Source organism: Argentina silus (genome assembly GCF_951799395.1).
Source record: "Argentina silus genome assembly, chromosome: 18".
NCBI classification, from domain to species: domain Eukaryota; kingdom Metazoa; phylum Chordata; class Actinopteri; order Argentiniformes; family Argentinidae; genus Argentina; species Argentina silus.
In genome coordinates this window covers 13806324-13830227 of record NC_139672.1, presented here as the reverse complement: position 1 = coordinate 13830227, position 23904 = coordinate 13806324, and the positions used below count along the sequence as shown (strand labels likewise).

Sequence of the window (23904 nt, the reverse complement as noted above, 5' to 3'; positions counted from 1 at the left end):
CGTTTTGTAGAAATCCAGCACACGCATCGCCGTTTCGCATCATCTCTTGTGTGAAGAACAGTGGTAGCTCCATTATGTAATTGGTTAATTGTCATCGGCAGGGACTATGGATTTGTCAGTATCAAGAGAAAAGTTGCTGAGTTTGTCGTAACAGCCTGATCAACAGTGTGTAAATGAGTAATTAAAATGTGTGGTTAACCACACGTAGAAAGATGAAATAGGAAGCATAATTATTAATCCCGAAAAACATATGAATAAAATTAATACCCACACTCACAATGTCAGAATTACAATTAATTTGACTGCTGTGCAAGAAATGTAAAAAAAGAAAAAGTCTCACTGGGTTCTGAGATGAAAAACAATGTGATACATGTTTTTGTATTGTATTTTAGTTTTTTATTTGCATTATGTCCCTTTTTGTTTTCTAAAGTGTATTGAGATCATGCTTGAAATAAACTTGACTTAATTAAAAAAAAAAAAAAAAACAACCTTTGTTTGGCATGAGATCAATCTCAAAACTGTATGATATTTGTCTTCTTAATCTAATCCTGAATATTTACCAAATAGTTGTTTGATCATACACACACACACACACACACACATTTATTTCAGTCCATCATGCACACAAAAGAGCCAGGATTCAATCTGATTGCAGACAGGCACTTTACGCACTGTGGTTTCAGAAGTGAATATGGATTTCGGAATCAACAGTTCACGCCACAGTATTACTGGTTTCTAAATCAACTGTCAACTGCCTTCATGGCACACACTGCAGGGCATATCAGATATAAAATACAACCAGAATCCACTTTTTATTGTATTCACTGTCAAATCCAATTAATTACAGTAGTAGTTTTTCCACTTACTATGCAACACATTTGAATTTGTTTACATATTTGGATTTTAATCTAATGTTTTGCTTACAGTAGTAGAAGCCTGTAGCAGTGTTTGTGTATACATGTAGTTCATACATGTTTCTTTCTAGATACATAATTCACTACATCAGTATGAATATCCTATTGAGAAATGCATCTTGTTTTGTAAACATAGCATCTATTCAGTCTCACGTGGAAATTGTGCTTTCATGTAGAGTTATATATGAAGTCTTTTAAAAAATGGGTTATTGGTTTTGTAATTTGTGTGAAAACAATGTGAAGGCACTAACAGTTCTGAAAAGGAAATTAAGAGTTGTCGAGGTTGTGCTAACGATTTTGAAAGCATGGAACTATGTTACCAAAAATGTGCCTAATCTATTGAGAAAAACTGTATTTACCTGTACATACACTGTTGCTACACCAGTGCAGTGTACTGTAGGCACACTTTCAATACACTAATATGAAAGTGTTTTTGGAGACATTTAAATAACTGACAATAACTGACACTATCAGCATATCAGATACATATGCAAAATAAGTAAACAGTTAAATAGAATAGAATACACAAGTAAAAGCGCTTACATATCCCATGAGCTGCGGTTTACCTGTGCTCCACCACAAAGCTCATAGTCGTCCCATCAAAGGAGGGGGGGGCAATGATCCTGGGCCCCTGCTGGGAAGTGATGCTGATGACCGGCTGCTTCCCATTGGAGAAGCCCTGGTAGGCCCCTCTGGCTGTGGGGACCTGCTGGGCTGCCTGGGGGGAGTTCCCCGTAGCCATGTAGTAGGGGCTCTCCATGTAGGCCCCATCCATCTGCTGGACCCCGTGTGAAGAGCTTTTGTATCCGTCATCCATCTCCGACTGCATGGACATCTGCGACTGCAGCGTCCTGGCTGGGATCATGGTGGGGGTGGGCATGAAGCCTGGGTAGATCATGTAGGTGTGGCCGTATGCCCCGGGGCTCAAGGCCAAAGGGGAGATGGGCATGGGCATGGGCATGGGCATGGGCATGGGCACAGGGGTCATGGGCTGCTGCGGCATAGGCACATCCACATACTGGCCTGTCTCTGGGTCAAAAAGCCGCTTGGTGGCCGGCTGGACAGGCGTGTCCACCAGGTAGTAGTTTCCGGTGGTGGGGTCCAATAGCATCTTCCTCTGTGTGGCCTGGAAGTGGTCCATGGCTGGTGGAGGGGCCATGGTAGGGGAGAAGCAGATGACCTGTGGCTGGGCAGAAGACATAGCCATGGGCAGGGAATGGTGGTAGATAGTAGCAGTAGGGGTGTCTGGGGATCGCTTCTCCATGATGATGGAAGAGCGTTTCGGGGACTGTCTGCTCTGTTCCTGCCTCCTGGTAGTGTTGTGGCCCGTGTGTCCGGGCGGGCTGGCGGGCTGGGTCTTGACACCTGTAGCAGTAAAGGGGTAAAAGGCTGTCTTCTCGTGGCCTGACATAGCTGCTTGCTTGCCACCGTTGGCATGGGACTCGACAGGCATGCTGAGGTAATTCTCAGGCTCTTCCGCAGTGCTGAGCTGGGTCTGAGCGAGTCTCTGTGCTTCACTACCGGTCCTCTGCCTCTCCTCCGATGGGTGCCCGGGGTGAGATATTTTTAACAACACTGGGACTTCGGGAGACTTCAGGGTGAAGCCTTTTGTGCTGTAAGATGTTTGTGATACGGGATGTGGCTGCGGTGCCTTAGCCCTGTCACTTGTGGTGGCGCATACAGACACCTTCTGACTGGAGCTGACATCAGGCATGTTTTTATTACCCGCAGTTTCACCTTGCTGAGCAGGCAATTTCTGCCCATTTCTCACCTCACGGCTGATGGGAATGTGAAACGTTTTAAAGTGGTCTTTCTCCTCTCTGTTGGATGCTGTCTCACAGCTAGGCGAGGCTGTCACCACAGGGGGAGTTTTGTCTGTTTGGTTTGGATATGAATTTCTCCTGACAAGCTTGTCCATGTTTGATATTGCCAGGATGTTGGCCACATTCCCTATGTCCTCCTCAGGCCCACTATATTCCTCATTTGCAATCAGGGAGAGCACATGGCTGTCTATTAGACTCTGGGGTTCCATTTTCCTCTTCCATTCATTTCGATCAAAAACATAAAGTTGCTCCATTGTTTTCACAGCAGCCTGTAATTTTTTCAAGGCAGCCTGATTGGCCGTCTTTGACTCTGGTTTATTTTCTCCCTTATCAGGAGTTTTTTCCTGCCTTTGGGAAGCTGTTTTATTTTCAATCTTCAGAGCAATGGGCCTTTCGGAGGAATCAGCCCTCTTTGTATTGACTAAGGGCACTCTCCCTGCTGGTCGGTGGAGAAGTGGTGTCCCTGTTCTGGCGCCCTCTGGAGAGGACCTGTCAACCTCACATGTATCCTCGTTGAGTCTATGTTTAGAAGCCTCAAATAGATTTCCATAATGCTTCATATTGCTGTTTGTATTCACAGACTGACACTTTATCACTATGGGGGAAAGAGACGCGGGATTCCGATAAGGCCCCTGTTTGAAAATATGTTGCTCTGAATGAAGATCAGATTTAACGCTGGATTTACTTTCGTTGCTATCCAAAGACACAAAATGATAGGAACTTTTAACCAATTTACGCACGTCTCTAACTTGGTGTATTGGAGTTTGCAGCTTCGCCTTGTTGTCTCTGATGTCTCTGACCATAAAATGCGGTACTTTTTCGGAAGACTCACCCTTCAACGCCGCAGCAAGCGCTTGGCATCTATTATCATCAGCTGCCCTTAACCGGTTGGCTGCGTTACAGCCTATTTTGGGAGTTGACAGCTCAGACATGTTGAACCGGTCGCTTTTGTTGTCTTTCACGCTCCTTACGTTTATTTTGATTTCCGGTGATTTTGATGATGTTACAACACTTCTAGCCGTATCGGCCACGTATAAGGTGTCAGAGCGCAACTTCATACCACCTACCTCCCCGTGATCCGCGGGCGCGCGGGTGGAATAATTCATAGTTGGCAGCTGCACTCCAACTTCTCTCTCATTGGATGCTAGTTGGATACTTGGCACAAACAAATGTGACATTTTATTGAGTTTACTGTCGCCCGAATCGGTTTGCAAGTCCGTTTCCCTCAGGTTGTCGTTAGACGAAGGCGGTTTCCCCTCCGGAGTTTTGTCGTTTTTATGTTCCTTTTGAAACTCTAGCTCACCGTCCCTCCAGGATCTGAATGCGCTATTTTGGCTACGAAGCAGCATGCTCTTAGCCGCGTCGAATGCTCCTTTTTTAGTATCAAATTCTGCTTCATTTGTCGACTCTAAATTCGTTTCTGATGCAAGAGTTAAAGTGTCTTGTCTCCGACAGACATTTTTGGCATCGCACGACCCGCTGTCCACTATGTCACCTAATTCATCCACACAAACAATAGTAAAGTCAGAACTGGCCTCCGATAATGTCGAGCTCTGTTGATGTGAATCCCTGGACTCCCTCTGTCTAGCTCTCCCCTTGTGCGTCTCGGGCTCTTGGTGGAGAAAGCAGGGAGATGGAACTTGATACGGCTCGCATATTTCTCCTCTCTCCATTTTTCGCTCCTGCTCAAACTGAATTTTTTTAGAAATAACATTTTTAAGAAGGCTCGATGCAAATATTGCTTTCTTGTGTGTGTCTTCCATGGTTTCTCCCGCATTACAGAGTTGCTTGCTGGCCTCACTCCCCTGCCCGCTTGGCAAGGTGTTGGTAACTTCATCTGTGGAACGTGATCCTACTGCGTTTTGTGCAAATTTCGAGCGCCTTTCATCCCCAGACACCCCCGATTTGACATTGCAACGGAAATTTAATGTTTCTGTGAGAGTGATAACTCCGCTATGCCCCTGCCTAAAATCTCCCATTAGCTCAATTTTCTTTGTTGAAGAAGAGGCGTTTGGGGGATTGCCATTCAAAGCAAACATCTTGTTCGGGGGCGGCTTAATGTTAGCCAAAACTAAACCCTTATATCCTTTATTGTCTTTATTCTTAGCTATTTCAAATGATGATGAAGAACTTTTATGGGACAACGTATTTTGATCTCGTCCCTGTGACATGTTTATTTTTCCATAATTAAGGTCAACAAAAGTTGACCACCTATTCATCCCCAGAGCATGCTCTGACGCGGATGATTCGCTGGAGGTTCTGAAATTGATGCCCTCAAAATATGGGTATGCTAAACTCTTGAACGCCCTGGCAGTCAAATTGCGCACTTCCTTATCGGCGTCGTCAAGTTCACTCACGGCGCTAGATGCACCGCTGGAGTACTCGTTAAAATCTTTCCTTTTTAATTTGTTACCAATGTGCAAGCGTCCAGGGGCAGCAATAAAACACTTTGCACTATCACATAATTTCTCCGCTTTCGCATCAGCTCCTCTAAAAACATAGCGACTCATGTCTCCGGCGTGCTTGGCACAATAAATAATATTTTCTTTTTCTTGGCTGTTGCTATGCGCATTTATAGCTCGGGAAGTCGTTTTGATTGACAGGTGAATCTGCCCTGCAGAATTCCCACAGCAGTTTAGGTTCTTTGACATACTCTCATCTGAGCTGGCGCACTTGTCCGTGTCACAGAGATCACTTTCCAGCTTAGTGCTGACTGCTGCTCCGCTATTAGACTGACCCTGATTACCTTTCATTCTCGCTAACGCGCAATCTCTCCCTCCTATCGTTTCATCGCCGTCGAAAGAAGCATAATCGACAAAAGAGTAAACCTTGTTATCATCTTCAATGTCCCAGCAGGATCCCACCCCGATATCATAATCGACCTCATGATCTGAAAGCTCGGAAAGCTGAATTTCGTGGGTGGTGATGTAATGAGACTCATCCTCTAAGGTGCGAGGTACATCATCATCTGACAGCACCAAGCTAACCTCATCATCTGACTCACTTTTCCTGCTTAGATACATATCAGTGTATTGTAAATCTTCATGATCAGTAGGCGTATTTTTTGTGTCTTCTTTTTGGGGTAACATTTCTGATGTGGGTTGCGCAGTGGCCTCCGGATTATCAAGGCCTCCTCTTGACTGGAGGCGGTCTACAACGTTTTCGTTAAGGTTAGATACCTCGGACAATTCTGCAGTTGCAGAAGATAGCTCGCCCTTAACACACGCGGTTGCTTTCACATCCCCGTGATTGTAGTTGTTGGCTTGATTAGTCACGTGATTAGCCATTTTTCTGTCTCCAGGTGTTTTGTCCCCTGCGCTCGAGCCACTTGTGACACTGTTGTACTCGTGAAGCGCCGTTTTGCTCTCTTCACCGGTGAAAGAAACGTTTACTGTTTTTGAGCTGCCTTTATTGAAGTCAAGTAAATTATCCAAATCGACATACTTCGGTTCGCCTTGCGTCCCAGTGGTATCCATGATACAGTGAATACGCTTTTGTGGTGAGTCGATGTCCTTTTGGTTAGTCCGAGTCTTCTCAGGAGCTTCCATCGTCGTAATTTTAGTACCCACACTTTGTTGTCGACAAAGCTTACATTTGACATGAGATATAAATGAAACAATAGAGATAGAGGTTCCCAGGATTTCCCGCTTCACTCCCCGTTGTTCAAAGAACCATCAACAATCCTCTAATGGAGATGTGCGCCTCTGGCCTGTACTCGTTTGTGTGGGACCTGTCAAGCCTGTCACTTCGGATGCCATTGGACACGCCAACACTCCAGACATTCCATGTTCTTTACTCGCCACAGAAAACATAAACCTGTCTCTAAAAATGATCAGTGCGCTATTGCCAACCCAATGTGCGCTTCAACATGATTCCAAACGTCCATCAATTTTTGCTCACTTTGCTCACTAAACTAACTCCGGTTGCTGTCTGTGTTCTTATTACATCTAGAATATAAATATAGAAATGGTGACGAAATGTTAAAACGGCTATTTTAAAATGGGAACCCCTATAACCTCGCCCCCAGGCTATTACACGTACGGCTAGACTAGGCTGTCTCCCAGACAAGTGCAAACACATCAACGATCCACTTAAGTGATGTATTATTTTGAGGTTATTGTTAATCCTTGTAGAACTATCAGTTTCCTATCGCGCCTTTCCTCACAGGTTACTCATAGAATTCAATTAATAGTCATATAGAATTAATTAGATTTTAAGAATGACACAAATACCTTTGTTAATGCTTTCAGAACATTCAGACAGTGCCAGTTCGCATGAAATTTAACAGTGTGTAATAATTTTCACGGTATTTTCGTACATTTGTGCATGATTGTTTAATAGCCTACATACAATCAATACTGAACTTAAGAATGACAATATGCATCGGTTTTATTGTCTGTCAGAAGCACCGCTGTGATGCAGTTCCCCAGAAACATCTCTGTCGATTTGCATATGCAGTTAACTCCGGTAAATGTGTGCTATCTAGCTAAAACACATTTTTCTCTCTCTCTTCAACAGTTGGCTGAAGTTTGAAAGCTATGGGGCTTGGGGGGCACTGTACATTGCTGTTCAAACAAAGAATATCTAAAAGCCCAAAATACGGTATGAATAGAATAGTTTTGAGGCAAACATGTTTTGCTTTGGTGTTTTACTTTTACTTCAAGTTAACATTTACATTTACTTAAAGTTAATTTGACAAAGTAGCCTAGTTTTTAAATGAGCGAGGCACTATATTTCAACATAGCTTTAATTGAAAACAAGTGTTCAGTAAACATGTTGTCCCCCATGAATGATGTAGCGCACCTCCTTGCGTGAATTGGTCACAATTATTCAAACGAAAGTTACCGGAACTTGTAGTGCTTATTTGATTAATTATCAATCTTGTTTCTGACGTTGCGTATATTTGAAGGCAGTCCGGTAGTTAGTTACCGGAGCTTGTAGTGCTTATTTGATTCATTTTCAAGGAAAATATCATTTGCAAACAGTTAATGGGCCAAAAGTTGCTGTCTGAGGTGCGCTCTTATCGTTGTACCCTATTATGATGTTTTTAATGATAACCATTAACTTTAAACGCACCATCGGCGTCACCCCGACACTCCTAAACAGTCTCTATGGCAAGACGCACTATTCACGTTTGAAAAAATTAGGCCAATCAGTGTACTTCTGTATGTGCCGCATCTGTATGGAAAGACGCATCATTCACCCAAGTTTCGTAAAAAGCAAATTGCCAGTGGTGTGGAGACAAAGCGTGTGACATACGAACGGAGACAAATAGCAAGGTTTCATTCCCGTAAACCAAAATGTATAATTGCAATACATACAATATTTATTTAGAAATGACCATAGTTCTGTAGTAGCCTATCTTGCAAATTACGTTGGTAAAGGAGACAAATCCAATACGATTGCTTTGAATAAACACCTCAGTTTACTATGAAAATAAAGCATTCACTTTGATTAGGCCTATAATCACATTATGTACATATCATACTTGTTGGCCCAAAGTCCCTCTCACACTCTACCCAAGACTTCACCCTCAATATTGATGGCTTCACTGTCTCCCCCCAAGCCAGGTCCGTAATCTCGGTGTCATCCTGGACTCCGCCCTCTCATATGAACCTCATGTCAAACACATGGCTAAAACTGCCTTCTTCCACCCCAGGAATGTTGCCCATATCCGACCCTCCCTGTCCTTCAGTGATGCAGAGATCCTCATCCATGCGTTTGTTACCTCCAGGCTAGACTACTGCAAGTGTTCTATTTGGGGCCACCAACAGAGTCCTCAATAGACTCCAACGTGCCCATCTGCTCACTAGAACCCACTCCAGAGACCACATCACTCCAGTCCTCCAAAACCTCCACTGGCTCCCAGTCTGATTTATGATTCAGTTAAAAATTCTCCTCACCACCTACAAAGCCTTCAACAATATGGCACCCTCCTCCTTTCTGACCTCCTCCTCCAGCACACTCCACCCCCAGTTTCCTGCCAGCTGATGCCAACCTCCTTGTCCCTAGCGTATTGCTGAACTTAAAGGCCCACGCCAGCCAGTTCTGCTTCGTGTTCTTTCTAGAAATAAATACTAAAAAAAGACGAACGCACAGCGAGGTGACGTTAGTCATATATGGAGCAATTTGGGAAATTAACGCTAGTTATAGCTAGGAACATTTCTCAATAGAATGTGTCAAAAGGTTTTGACTTAGTCACAAAAAAGCTAGTGAAGTGGGTTCAGAGGGTTATATCTGACTCTAACTCTACAAACATTTACAGTATATGTTGACGCTATCTTTACAAACAGGCTAGCCACATCACACTTAGGAGCTCTATAGCTATATGAAATGTCATACATGGGAAATCGTTTTAGGGGGAGCTAAGAAAAGCCCACAATACACGTATGACCGAAATGGCAATTTTCGGACTTGAATCATTGTGCAGCCCTAGGATGTCATATATCAGATAAAACCCCTAAAAATGATGAATGTGGCCTTTAATGCAGACCCAGCGTGCAGGGAACATAGAGATTTTACGCATAAAATATCAAATGAGAATGCACTTATCTATTATATTCATAGGACACACCCCTCAAATGTGACTTTCTCTCGCCAACTAACATGCAGTTGGCAGAATGGCGAGTACTGGACTGACACTAGAATATGTACTGGAGCTCCCACACACATTTGGCACGTAAAGCAGTTCCGTTCATGTAAACATTCGGAGGGGCTTGTTAAAAAGATAAGATTTAAGATGGGCTTCTGTTACAAGAATAAATCGTGCCTTTCCCTGAACAGCAGACAGCGGATTGTGCAACCTTCATGCCAGTGCTTGATTATGGTGATACTACTCTTAAACCTTTGGATGTCATCTACCATAGCGCCCTTCGCTTTATCACAAGTGATAGTTTTAATACTCACCATTGCATACTTTATCAAAAGGTTGGCTGGACCTCGTTAAATTCCCGCACTGTAGATCTCTTCATTACCCACTATTGTGTATAAAGCCCTACTGCATAAACTCCTGGTTTACCTAATCTCATTATTGAAATTGAAGAACATCAATTACCTAACTTCTTGTCAGAGTTGGTTAACTCTTGAGGTTCCTCGGGTTTCCACAGAATTGGGTAAATCCGCTTTTAATCTACAGAGAACAGTTTCAGGCAGTTTAAAGTTTTGATTGAGGACCTCTGTTGAAAAATACGTTTGTTTTTCTTGATTGTGTTTTATAATGTTGTAATTGTGTATTTGTATTATGTATTGTTGTAAACAGTGTGTATGCAGGGCTCCCTTGTAAAAGAGACCTTGGTCTTAATGGGACTCCATGCTAAAATAAAGGTTAAATAAAAAAAAAAAAAAAAAAAAAAGTGGTGCGCAATCAAATGGTCATGAATCACACTGATTCAGAAGTGTGGACAAAAATCTAGAGTAAAGGACCTCAAGCTCCTGGAGGAGGGGCAGAGCTGTGATTGACTGACAGCGAGAGCATCAACATCAAAGAGCATATTTAAACTTCTCTACAGTGTCTGTGGTGCGTTTTTATTGTTCGTAGGCTGTCATGTTGTTTTCAGGTAAAAGTGTCAGTTTGTAGTATTATATAGGGAAATTATCCTTGAGATCATATTTCAACTTCTTTAACTGCAGTGCGTTTTTGAACGAACGAACGATAGGAGTCAGCATTTTCTTTTGGGAGCAAAGCAGGGAAAATATTGAAACTATCTGAGCTCGCCTCCCTGACGTCAGATAATTGCATGAGCAATGTCTACTTCCTACTGTTTCCAAACTAAAACGTGTCAGGAAACAACATTAATCCCTCGCCGTTTTGTTTTCAAAAATGAGGTAAGGAACATAGCCAGCTATAATGCTGAACGCTGTCACTGTACCACTCGGATATGAGGTTCGATGTCAGCTGCGTACATTGCATGGACTATGTGGAAACAGATGTGGAAACTATGTAGCTAGTTATGTTGTACGACCTTCTTTACTGAGCTGACACCTAATGCAGAGTAGAAAACTTAAAACACAAATCAAGGGCGCTATCAAGTGGGCTGTGGGTGTTGACATTTTTCTCAGTATGCTTTCAATGGGGTTTGTCCATACGTGTGGAAGAATTGCAAACTGGTGCTTAATTTTTCGAGTTGCCTTTAGCGTCTTACCACTGCGTCCAGAAGTGATACATTACAGTCCATTAGATTAATTTTATAATCGTTATTACCCGACGCCACGGTGGACAACTCCAGACGTGGCACATCGCATAGTGTGCAGGTAAACCAGATGATTGGCTGAACACCATAATTGTAAACGAAGAAGCGGAAGTGCGATCCGGAGTGCCATGTTTGGAGTTTTCCACTGTGGCTGTATGACGGGCATACAGTTAATCTGGATGGATATTAAAGTATCCCTAATGGATATTTCGTGGTGCTAGAGAACATTTTTGATGATGGAGAGTACGTGGATATTTTCAAAGGTTGGATAAGTGATGCCGAAACATTATTTGAATAGTGTTCTTTACTTTTATAGGATCAGCATCAGATTTGCCTACCTTTTCCTGTATAACCTGCTGCAGTTCTGTGGTCACACATGGATATTTGCAAATATGACAGCCAGGTTTCTCACATTCGGTGGAGGTAAGACTTTTTGAGATGATTTCATTAATATTCTCTTTCTTTCAAATGTTCCCACTGCTACTCCTACACCTTTTGAACAATTCACACCAATCCAAATTTCAAACATGCAAAGACCTCTAACATGCTTGTATTCAACTTTTTGAAAGTCATACTTTTGAAACTATTCAAACTTGAAATTGCAAATTGAGGTATATGGAAAGCAAAACATTACATTTTTGAACCACCAATGCTCTTACACCTTTCAAACTAATTCTGATACCTGTTATATATATTTTTTTAAACTGGAACTTAGCTAGTTAATTTAGCTAACATAGCATTTTATAAACTGAATTACATTACGCACATGTTGTCAAGATAACAGTAATAGTAAATTCAATACCTTTTGTTGCCTATGGTCCTACAACTGCTTTTGAACTGATACAAACGGTCATTTGAAAGATTGTATCACTAGTGCTAACGAACAGTTTGCTAGCCAGCTAATATTTCGATAATACAAGTGATATATAATATATAAGCTCTCTTTTACAAAAAATATTAACTCGTTAGAATGCCACCATTCAATTTAATATAGAAATATAGCTAGCTAAGTAACTTATTAGTGGGCTTGCTTCAACTAGTCCAACTAGTCCAACTACATATAACCTGTGTGCTTGCTTCAGCAACTATTCTTCTTCCTCATACTTATAATAATTTGTGGGCTTGCTTCAACTTGGTTATATCTATCTATCTATCTATCTATCTATCTATCTATCTATCTATCCTTCTTATGTATTTGACTGTCTGACCCTCTAACTATACTGTCACTTTCTTTCAACTACCAAGCCATCATCCTTTCTTCCCATCACCAGTCACTACAGCTTTACTCAGTAAAACCCATACTGATTAACCTCTTAATTGTATTGATCTGTCTATACTTACCCTCTTTCATCTATCAGTCTTACTCTATAACCCCGTTCTGGCTGTCCTACCATCTTCTTTTATCTTTATCCATCTGTCCATCCTACTGTCTCACTTTCTTTCAACTACTCAGCCATCATCCTTTCTTCCTGTTGCCAGTCACTTTATAGAAATGACGTTTACTGTTGACTAGTTAGGTGTGGTTTCATTAACTTATAGTAGATTGAAGACTCTCCTCTCTCTACTCACTTCACTGAATTACCCCCAGGCTCTGCAATACAGACCATTACATGGTACTCCATCTCATGAAATAATTTGAGTGTCATGTCAGAGATAGTAGTGGTGTAGCTATGATACAACTACATGGTGATACATGTAGTTGATAACTACTGAATTAGCTGTTTGTATACTGAAGTCCAACTACCACCAAACTACTGGAAAAGGTACAAAGCCGTGAAAAATTATGTGAACCCCTCCACAGTTTTAACATTTTGTGAATAAGTATGTGAACCCTTGACAATGACAAACCAAAATGTGTGCCAAGCATTCAAATTGAAGTTGATTAGTTGGATGGACTCTATCTGGGTGCAAAAATACTGGTTCAAATTATTTCTGAATAAACATTTATATATATCAGCAAGGTTCCTGTCTATCATTAAAAAGTGTATCTAGTGTATCTGTGCCGTAAGGGGTGAACCTGCTAACCACTTGAAGAGAAACCTTACCATTGGGGTAGAAATTCACCCTTCAGTTGGAAAAAGTCCAAAGCAACACTGGAATGGCTTAAGACAAAGAGAGTGAATGAGGTTACTGTCCGTCAACAATTTCCAACCGACTTGGTGAAGCTTCGGCAATTCACCAAGAAAAATGGGTGAATGTTGATTCGTCTTGTGTGCAATCTTGGTAGAGACTTGGTAAAAGTCTCAGCTCTAATCACTCACAAAGGAGCTTTAACAAGTACTGACTCAGGGGTTCACATACGTAATACACAATGCATGTCATTTTTTAAAAATAATTTTGAAAAAGTTAAAATAAACATGTTCACTTGTGTGGAGAAGATTGGATAAAAAAATCCCCATTAAATGCAATTTCAGGCTTCAATGCCAATATATGTTTTTAACTGTGCAGGGGTTCACATACTTTTTCACAGCACTGTGGTTTAACTACTTTTTAGATGCCCTAGCTGATACCTTTTATGCTGTTGGGGTTGTGATGAGTCTTTGCCAACTGCTGTCCATGCTGGAGCTATTCCACATCGCCGATGGGATAGAGAAGGGCAGGCTTCTACCACGGTTTGTTCAAGTGTGTGCCACGTCTGATGTTTATTTTGTTTCTTAAGGACTGGGTTTGGGATCCATTCAAATACTTGAATGTGTGCCCTTCCTCCCTTATTTTACAATTCAAATTGGATAGGTGACAGCATGTAAGTTCATCCCTGTGTGGTTACTAACAACATTTCCGTCTCCAGGTTATGGAGAGAAATCTCCTGCTGTTTGTGGTGATAATCAGTCAAGATGAGGTACAGAGTACACCAATTGTGTGTGGACAGTTTTACCTGTGGAATATTCTAGATTTGTTGAGGTACGTACAGTACATCCGTCTTTTTGCCTATAAACAATACTGAATTTTAGGTCCCCATTTAAATAAAATTTGAGACAAAAGAAACCATGAGGCAGAGATAGTGAGAACCATGTTACAGTTATGGAGATGCATTTAATTGGGGAATCTTTTTCAATGTTTAGGGTTACACAATTCTCACAATTTGTTGCCTCACAGCCTAAAATTGAAATACATTAAGATGTTCCCCCCCACTGATCTAGACAGCTTACTGGACACTTTTCAAAGTAATTTTTTTTTTTTTTTAGTTGTCAGCATAATGAATGACTTTTTGAGTGTGACCGGTCACTTATTTTTCATATTTTCTTTTAAATATGTTTTATGTCTGCTAATGTTTCACTCCACCTGCTTTTTGCAGGTACCCCCATGGACTCCTGTGTCTCATGGGCACTCCTTCATTTAACATGATGTGGGCGCGGTACACCCTGTGGATCCCTGTCTACATCCTCTCGGTCATCACCGAAGGTACTATTTTGTTATAATGGTGCAATCTGAAAGCCTTTTCACGGAACATTTCAACACCCCTTGATCAGAAAAACTTAGACAGCAGCCTAACGGATATGGAGCACGGGGGGGTGCATATGTTCTTCAATTAGAGGGGAGGGTTACAGATCTTTCTGCAATGTGTAGGGGAGGGCCGTTTTTGTGTAAATTTCCTTAAAAAAAAAGAAAAAGTAATTGAGCTACTTCATATGTGAAAGGAAAATGTAATTTATGTTCCGAGACGTGTGGCCCTGCGACATTGATTGACGGATCATTGACACCACCTGACTGCATGACACCTGCAGCTCCGTCGGTCGGGGATCAGGTGTCGTGTCAGCGTTCAGTGTCATGTTCCTTGGTCAGATTGTGTGTGTGTGTGTGTGTGTGTGTGTGTGTGTGTGTGTGTCTCCCCCTATTAATTGTGGTTTTAAGAGGTATTTAAGTTAATTGATGATGTCTTAATTACGTGTCACCATTGCATTCCAAGTGTTTTCATGCATTTTTAAGAATGTTTTAACATTAATTATTTAATTCAGAACAATTATCACAACTTGTCAATTTAACACCAGATTTAACAGGGGTCCTGCTCTTTTCAAGACGACATTTTCAGTAATATTGTTTACGAGAAACAATAGGGAGACATTACCGTACTCTGTGGCTAAACATGCAATTACTATAAATGGCCGACAGCCTCAGTAGGCATCTCGTGTGTAGAACGTCACACCTCTCGCTATTGCATGGTTGTTGTCTGCTGCTTCCAGAATAGTTGTTCTTTTACAGTTGGTGATGTGTCAAGCATCGCATGTTGTGAGGAAACCTACAGTTCAAGTCTACAGGAAATGAGTTGGCAGGCTGATACCAATACTGAGGAAGTGTGCTGGGAAAGCACATTCCAACTGTGTGTGTGTGTGTATATATATATACACACACACACATATATATATATATATATATATATATATATATATATATATATATATATACATATAAACATATGTATACACACACACATATATATATATATATATACATATATATATATATATGTGTGTGTGTGTGTGTGTGTGTGTATATATACATATAAACATATTATGTATACATACATATATATATATATATATATAATATGTTTATATGTGCAATGTGTAGGGGCTCCTCTCCTCTGTTATATGTATATATACACACACTGTTCTTGCTTATGCTGTAGTAGGTAAAATGACTTGATATATATATGTGTGTGTATACATAATATGTTTATATGTATATATATATGTTTGTGTGAATATGTTTTGGTGATTCCAATAGTTGGTCAAGCAGTCGCAACAGTTACAGAGCTGCTACACCAGGATGTAGCTTGCGCTTTGCATAGATGTCCCATCAGTCCAGTCATTTTACCTGCTACACCAGAAGCATAGACGTACCATCAGTCCAGTCATTTTACCTGCTACACCAGAAGCATAGACGTACCATCAGTGCAGTCATTTTACCTACTACAGCATAAGCAAGACCAGTTGTGCTAGTGGATGCAGAGTAAATAGCTGTACCAGTCTGTTTCTGCATGGAACTTTAAATGTATGGCTTCTTGATGTTGAACTGTGGACTGCACAGTCACATCCTAACATCTACAACATGTCTACAACACCCTCTGCCTTAAAATATAAACTAGTTGGACTGTATTTCTATTAACAATGTTTCTATTACATTTCCATACTATGAAGCTGAATGAATGTTGTTAGAGTTAATAGACTCGTAAAATGTAATGTTATGCTGCTGCTGCTTTGAGGGAAGCGTCTATGCTTTGTGGCCGAAGGAGCAGTTAACATTGACTACAATAGTAGTGCATCAACTCAGTATCACAGCCGTCTCACAAATGTGATGTTTATGTGCCTGGTCTAGCATCTGTTAGAGATCTGTCTAAAACTGCATTAGTAGTTTGCAGTTTTGTGTCAGTACAGTATGTGCAAATAACACCTTTACCATTTTGCCTTTTCTAGGCGTGACCATTTACCAAGCATTGCCTTACTTTGAGTACATGGGAACCTACTCATTCCAGCTGTCACTACCTGTGTCTACATACATTCATTTCCCCCTCATCCTGAAAGTCTATTTACCTATACTTGCTGTTGGTAAGTGAACTCTGATGTAGCTTCCCTGCTAGCTAAGGCATGGCTTTACTAGTCATAGGCTGAACAAAATGGAAGAGTAATTTTTTTTCAACATACTAAAACATTTGTAATAAAGTGGATGTGTATAAATGGCACATGGCTACAGTTTGATGACCATCACCATTATTTCGCCAGACACTCCTCCACTGTGCAATGTGACATTTGTCAGTGCAACATTCGCCGAAATACATTATTATACCTGGGCCCAAAAACGAAAATTGAGAAACAGGAGGGTAATCTATGCTGGAAACATTCTACTGCAGAACAGTTAGAAATGCACTGCGGCGTGTGGAGGAACGATGGCTTCTGTCAGAGAGCTGAATAACGTCAAACTGTAGGCACTGGCCATTTATGAACGCCCACTATTAAGCACACAACGTTGCAACTGTACTGAATATTGCCTCTTCAACTGCCTGTCCTGCCCAGAAGAAAACGACTAACTGTGTTCACCTTTTGCCTGTCTAGGTGCTTCCATTACAGTGTGGCATTTGGTGAAGGAGAGAAAACAGCAGCTTGAGAAGTGGAATAAGCTCAAAAGGAAATAATGTACACATTATATTTCATGGGACAACAGTGGGAGTGAATTGGAATGGGTTATTGAATAATGAATATGAGGAGAGACCTGTTACAAAATAAGCATGTATAGTATATGTGTATAATGCTTGTGCAACTAAACTTTCATATACAGTCATTGATATCACCATCATTCATTTTTATATAAAAGTTGTAAAAATTTTTTTTTAAAAAAGGAAGATTTTGTGGCAGCAATCCGTGGTTGCAAATTGGCTGGCCCATCATTTGGGGTAAACAATGCAGAAAACATTGCGTTGTGATTAGAAAAAGTAACTGGGGAGACACAACAGCCCTCAAAGTGAACACTGTCTTAAGAGTGAACAGTACATTAAGGTTTCTGCAAATATAGTGTTTTACTGTAACTTTTTTTGGGGTATGTGTGTTTAAGGGATTCTTTGTTTTCATTGGCAACCAGTTAGAAAGTTATCATCATGACACAACTGAAGACATGTTTGTGGTTTACTTCAAAAGTAAATAGTCCTCAACCTACAATACAAACTGACACAACTCTAGTTTTGAGTAGTCCAGTATTGAAGTCTATATTACCCAACAGCAAATGAGTACAACATCAGTCTAAGCATTCTTTGCACAACTAATGGAATCATATATTTATACGTGTGTTAAAATCAAAGCAAATAATCACCAAATAAAGTGTTCTTGTCTGAAGTGTTTTGATGAGGTTCCCATGGCTGCACAGCACTACGGCAGGTTTTGCTCACCATAAACCTGACAGTGTAAAGCTGACACAAGGCAGGAGTGAGAAGAGGGTTCCTCTAAAGCCTTTGAAAGGCAGTGGCTGCATACTCAAACATCCCCACAATATGAGGCTGCTTTATGACGATGTTTACAAACCACAGGACTGTAAACAAACACTTTACAGCTTCAATATATGTTTTAAACCCCCATGTTGCTGTCACAGACTGTCAGTACTTGTGTCCAGACTTCTATCTATGAATTTGAGAGTGGACACATTTCTCCAACCATATCCCTTTATGTAGCGGGCCTGACGTTTTATTGTTAGTTAAAGGAATGTGGCTTTAAAAGGTGTATTAGAAAATAACAGAAAACAAATCAGGTTCCTTCTCTTATTTGTTTTTACATATGCAAAAAGACCAGAAGATGTATCCTTCCACCAAAACAACAACAAACACATTGTTAAAAGACGAGAAGAGTGGAGGGCGTCAGCTGTAAGAAGTTGCGGGCCCAGTCGTTGCTATGGGCTTCCAGTGAGTACAGAAGAGGGCAGGAGGTTGGCTATACCCCTGTGTTACCAGCCATATGCTCTTGTCCACACTGCTTTCTTCTTAAACTCAGAAGAGGACTTCAGAGCCAGCAAAGCAGCTGTATGGACAAAATAAGAGGGTTTGATAATTAGTACACAAAATGCAGATGTCTTTAATCTATGTTCATAATGTCAAGAGAACAGAGCAAACATCAATGTGCCTAGTTGCAGACCTTTAAAAAATAAAATAATCAAATACTTTGAGTATTTGATTACAGATTAATTATTTGAAATACTATTTGAACCCAGGTCTGTTTAGCTGTGCTACCTTTTTGATGGAGCCAAGTATATTGCATGTGACGATGCACTAATCATGTGCGCTTCAATTGTGCCTCTGCAGAGGGTCGTAGTGAATTGAGGCATGCTAAAACTGACATTGTGCAAATTTGGTAAGTGAATGCTAAGTCAGGCTTGGGATTTCTTAGAACAAATGTGATGATCGAGTTTGTATCTCAGCCTACTGTACTTTTTTTGTAATATTCTGGCTTGTTTTTCTGAATTTGTGCTCCTGCCCTTTCTGTCTGTCTGGGCTATCATTTGTCAGGAAAGAGGCCAAGATAGGAATCATTTTGCATTGTATACTACTACTATTATTATTATTATTATTATTATTAATTGACTAGAATTTAGCCATAGATTATTATTAGATAATAATAATAATAATAATAATAATAATAATAATAATTAAGGCTGCCTAACATCCTCAGGCAGGTCGTTCCAGAGTCTAGGGGTCCAAAAGGCACAGTCACCTCTTGTCTTCAGTCTAGAATGGCCAGAAGGGCCCCAGCTCTTCGGCTGCACTGAGGCTCATGCATTTTGGACTACATGTAACCATGACAACCGTGTGAACTGAAGTCGCTTTGGTTAAAGCTGTCTGCGAAATGACCATATTACTATATGATGCTGATACATTACTCTATCCTGGATAAGTATACCATGTTTGATTTTGTGGGATCTCACCTTTGGCAGTGCTGATGGACGTCTCTGATAGACTGTGCTCAGGAGCCTCTGTGATGCTGAAGAGCCAGTCTGTGAACTGACATACAAAAACAAACAGACAGTCAGTCATTTTCTGTCACTCTTTTCATTCCAGAACAGTGAAGTAGGCAAAAGCTGACTCTTTTCATACATTCCCATCATATGTAAACCATACTGTATGCATAAACTTGCAGATTTGGCTCAGAATAAAAGCATTTTAGTAATCAGATATCAGGGTTGCGGTTAAGTCCAATTAATATTAGAAATTATAACGAAAGAGACTTTATCATGAATTGAAAATTCAAGAATGCTGGACTGATGGAACTTAATTAGAATTGAATTTGCGGAATTGACCACCATTTGCGAGCCGCACTTTTAAAGGTTCTGCATGTAGTTAGGGGTGGGAAGTAGGTAGTCGAGGACCCACCTTCTGCGACTGGCCACTCCAAGGCTCTTTGGTTAATAGCTGCCTCAGGCTGTGGGGCAATCCCTGCAAGCACAGCGAGACGGAATGCTCAGCGAGCGATGCTTCTCCGTAAAGGCGGTGAGTTAGAGCTGGCGGCTTTGGTCCCTGCCAGGGAAACCACTGGGCTCTGAGGCCCAGAAGCAGGGGCATGGCATGGTCGCCCCAGGAGACAACAGCTGCAGCGAATACCTGTAGAAGGAAGTCTGTGGCCTGCATGGGAGAGCCGGAAGAAAGTAGTAAAAGTTAAGGCTACCAAGCTAAATATGTGTCAATTGAAAGAACATGCAGGCAATCCAGACGCTTACAAAAAGACACTGGGACTAGTTGTAAGTTAAAAATCACACCCTGGTTTACCCACAGTCATATGCTCAACCAGAGCAACATTACATTCAATCCACAGTAAACCAACTATAGGCCTGAAGCAAATACCAGCTCTCACCAATACATGGATGAGCTTACCTGAACTAATGACAAGATAAATCAAGTGCATTCAAAAATAATTGAATGCTATTTTGACTAGTATAGTGACAGTCAACATACACAGGAATACAACAACGTGTGTACATGTCAGAAGAATACACACCTGTTTGACATCGGCACATTTTAAAGTGGTCGCTCCGTAAGCAACATTTCTAATGTGTCCCATCAGCTCCAGAAGCCATTCCATTCGTTTTGAGACCCCTAGCAAAGTACATTTATTCTTAACGCCCAATACAGTACATTTGGAATATGACAAAAAATAAGGTGACAAAAATCAACAGCACACTTAAGAATATGAGCCAGGCCAACTTCATTGCTTGCCACAGTTTTGTTGTAATGCAATTATAACAAATTGTTTCCGAACAATAGCAAAAGTAATTTGAGGGTAGAGTCAAATAATGGTATATAAATAATAAATGGTTGCAAAGCGTATGTAGGACCAAAATACCAAATATTGAATACATTAATTTCCCCCCCCCCCCCCAAAAAAAAGACAGCTCTACAATAAATGCATTAATAATACACACTATTGGAAGAACAGAATACAACTGAAAATAGAAGGGGGGTGCTGAAATCCCATTGCACTGAAAGCTGATTGGTTGGACTGACCTGTGTTAGGGCTGAGAGCCAGACGGCATTGGTAGAAAGTCTGCAGGAGCAGCCAACCCACTCTCTGGCACGAGCAACCACGTAGCATTGCTGCGATGACATCATTGAGTCCCAGGAGGGGCACTCGACCCTGGGAAGTCAAGTAGGCCAGGATAAAGCCAGTCTTTTCCATCTGAGCCTGCGGAGGGGGCCAGAAAGCAACAAATAACTTGTTAGGCAGCATCTTAGGTCTGCCAAAATTGCCATTATATATTTCAAACAAGCATAAAAAACAAGGATGATATCCTACAGCTTGTGTTTGCATCACAATATCATGCCCCTAACTTTAAAACTGCACGCATAATTTATGGACGTTGTAAAAAGAGATTTTAAAACACAAACTGCTGAAAATATTGCGAGTAAAGCGTTTTTTTTGTGTACTTCAACCGTCGCTGCAGACATCACCCAAAGTATCATTAAAAAGCAGCAGGCATCGTACCCATTTTCCGCAACCCAAGTACATCAACAATTGAAAAATCTAGAAAGACACCTCATTCATAGGACTTTCATGGCTTACAGTGACCACTATTAGCCAGTGTTCAGTTGTGTGACTGTACCTCTGTGACTTGAGCAATCCGGTCAATCTCAGTGTCGGACAACTCAGACAGACATTTGGAGATTCCAACATAGAGGTCCACCTCATCATCCTACAATAAACCGTTCAGACATTTGGTCAATTATCCCCCCAGGATGTAAAGTCCTTTGAGATTGAGAAAACCAATTACAATATCAAAATCATTATCATAATTTCTTGCAAAAGTCTAGTGTTCTTGCATCCTGATCTCAACAATATTCAATATTCCATTATTGTTACTAGCTTCCTACAGCAGGCGGTGGTGTGTTTTTTCCTTGCCTGTATCTGGTCGGGGAGGAGGTTAAAGATCTTCTCAGTGGTGGAGCACAGGATTGCCCAGTTGTTTTTGGGGGGGTTGGGGAGGGCCAAGGCCTGGGCCAGGCCCTGGAGGAGGCTGAGACAGAGGAGCAGACTCTGGGCCCGCGTTTTCTGCTGGAATAGCTGCACCCCAAGGTCCTCCATATACACCTGGTTCGGTTTAATGGTAAGTGTAAAAGTAAATGTCAACCTGCCTTTCAATGACCACAGCAACAGACAGCTACACTCTTGCTAGTGGTTTCAAAGGGCTAGCTTGAAACTCACAATAAAATGTGATATAATAGCGACATTTAGATTAAATAATCGGAACAATGCAAATTAAAACAAAGGTATGGTAGGTAGGTTTGAATTTCATTAAATTGAAAATACAAGCAGTATGTTGGTAGGGTAAGGTAAAGGCTTGGTCGTTGGAATTTGGTAGTTGTGTGGTTTTTTGACAGTCATGCCACAACAAGGTATGGTTAGGTTAGGTTAGGTTAGGTATAGGTCGGTTAGGTTAGGTTAGGTTAGGTAAGGTATAGGTCAGTTAGGTTAGGTTAGGCTAGGTTAGGTAAGGTATAGGTCGGTTAGGTTAGGTTAGCTGGCCACCCCATGCAGTTACTGAATGGATCAGGGGTGGCTAGTTGCAGGGAGGTATAGCCAGAAGGTAACTGCGATTAGAGTGGGGGCCATGACAACACATACATATAGTATATATACAGTGCCTTCGGAAAGTATTCAGACCCCCTCACTTTTTCCACATTTTGTTGTGTTACAGACTCAATTTAAAATGGATTAAATTAAAAGAATTTGCCATCAATCCACACACAATACCCCAGAATGACAAAGTGAAAACAGGTTTTTAGAAATTTCAGTAAATGTATTAAAATTTAAATATAGACATACCTCATATACATAAGTACATGAGACTTTGCTATGACACTCTTAAAATTTGCTAAAATGCAAAGATGTCATCAAGAAATCCCTCAATAAGTTGAATTGAGTCCATCTTAATGCAAGGATAATAGTTCATGTAATTTTGGAATTAATATCTTTGTTTTTATCGGGTCTCTGATTTGCATAGGAATCAATTACACACTGTGTGGATTAGGATTCCTAATAAAGTTTGGTGAGTGTATATATACTGTATATAACTGTATTGAATCTTGAAGACAATATTTTCCAAAAATACCATATTTCAATGTACAATAAACTAATTGAAACTACTAGAAGGAGTGGCCCTGGATCCGGGGGTGAGGCAAGTGATGACTATCCAGGCTAAATGTCCTGGGTTCATACACAATCACACAAACTCAAGCACAATGCCAGGAGTTTTTCTTCAACAGTGACCTGACCAGGCAAAACTGTCCCTACATATTACACATAACAGGACATACCTGGAGCTTATCGTCTGAGACATGCTTCATCCACACCCCAAGGCTCTCATACAGGTGCTCCCGTGTGTGCAACTGGAGAAAGAGTACTATAGGTCAAATACATCCATGCACAGATACCATGGGGCAGCTTCCCATAACAATGGCCCTGTCCAGAAACAGCCCCTAACCCCTCCCCCCAGGACAGTTGTGTACATCTGATAGAATAGGATTGGTAAAAAGCTAAATGCCCATCACATGAAGCATAACTAACCAAACCACCTTAGGTTTACAAATTCATAGAACACCCCTAAAAGTTGTACAGTATAGATCAGTGGCTTTTATGAAGGGGGTCATGGAGGACGTACACCAAGACTGTGGACCAGGGGAGAGGAAAGCCACACCCCCAGGAAGAGAGAGGCACTCTGGGAGGACTGGGTTTGGCTGGCTGCTAACTTGATGCACTGGTGCTGGACGTCCTCGCCTGCAGAGGACACAGGAAACACAACATTCACGGTTTAGAACAACACATGGAACATGACTTGCTGCTGTAATAACTGTAATATAGCGGTACACTTACAAAAACTCCAAGGCACTTTGAATGAAAGGTTTAAAAAAAGTGCACTCGACCAACATGTTCCTCAGATGGCCATGATTCAAATCATACATATAGACTACACACCGCACACACCGAGAGATCATCACATGACCTAGCATAGACA

At 41.1% G+C, this 23904-nt stretch overlaps 3 protein-coding genes across 4 annotated transcripts in view; 1 reads left to right on the top strand and 2 right to left on the bottom strand.

Moving 5' to 3' along the window:
* Positions 1 to 1476: 1476 nt before the first annotated feature.
* cUnh4orf54 (chromosome Un C4orf54 homolog) lies at positions 1477 to 6285 on the bottom strand (the record flags this gene model as incomplete). The annotated part of the gene is made up of 1 exon (XM_083690546.1): positions 1477 to 6285. One exon carries the CDS (start codon positions 6283 to 6285, stop codon positions 1477 to 1479), a length of 4809 nt encoding a protein of 1602 aa, XP_083546672.1.
* Positions 6286 to 10411: 4126 nt separating this feature from the next.
* Positions 10412 to 17244, top strand: hacd4 (3-hydroxyacyl-CoA dehydratase 4). 2 transcript variants are annotated; one of them, XM_083690129.1, is made up of 7 exons: positions 10412 to 10561; positions 11243 to 11349; positions 13421 to 13548; positions 13715 to 13827; positions 14222 to 14328; positions 16341 to 16472; positions 16977 to 17244. In XM_083690129.1, the coding sequence occupies exons 1-7, from the start codon at positions 10557 to 10559 to the stop codon at positions 17054 to 17056; spliced, it is 672 nt and encodes a 223-aa protein (XP_083546255.1). In that variant the 5' UTR covers positions 10412 to 10556; the 3' UTR covers positions 17057 to 17244. The 2 variants fall into 2 exon arrangements, with proteins under 2 accessions (XP_083546255.1, XP_083546254.1); XM_083690128.1 differs by lacking the exon at positions 10412 to 10561 and having other exon boundaries at positions 11161 to 11349.
* Positions 17245 to 17529: 285 nt separating this feature from the next.
* The window catches only part of focad (focadhesin), a 30753-nt gene continuing 24378 nt past the window's right edge, over positions 17530 to 23904 (bottom strand). Inside the window, exons 36-44 of the mRNA XM_083690127.1 lie at positions 23551 to 23666; positions 23207 to 23278; positions 21792 to 21980; positions 21496 to 21585; positions 20900 to 21077; positions 20394 to 20491; positions 19772 to 20020; positions 19327 to 19402; positions 17530 to 18425 (exon numbers count right to left, since the gene is read on the bottom strand). Of these exons, the coding sequence (XP_083546253.1) occupies positions 18352 to 18425; positions 19327 to 19402; positions 19772 to 20020; positions 20394 to 20491; positions 20900 to 21077; positions 21496 to 21585; positions 21792 to 21980; positions 23207 to 23278; positions 23551 to 23666 (1142 nt within the window). The 3' untranslated portion in view covers positions 17530 to 18351. The remainder of the gene's footprint in view (positions 18426 to 19326; positions 19403 to 19771; positions 20021 to 20393; positions 20492 to 20899; positions 21078 to 21495; positions 21586 to 21791; positions 21981 to 23206; positions 23279 to 23550; positions 23667 to 23904) is intronic.

Bases quoted from the DNA above. Each gene is read 5' to 3' on its own strand.
- hacd4 (XM_083690128.1), top strand. From the start codon at position 11,202: ATGCCGAAACATTATTTGAATAGTGTTCTTTACTTTTATAGGATCAGC. The intron at 13,549-13,714 runs GTGTGTGCCACG...TTCCGTCTCCAG, and splicing joins TTCTACCACGGTTTGTTCAA to GTTATGGAGAGAAATCTCCT. The intron at 13,828-14,221 runs GTACGTACAGTA...TGCTTTTTGCAG, and splicing joins AATATTCTAGATTTGTTGAG to GTACCCCCATGGACTCCTGT.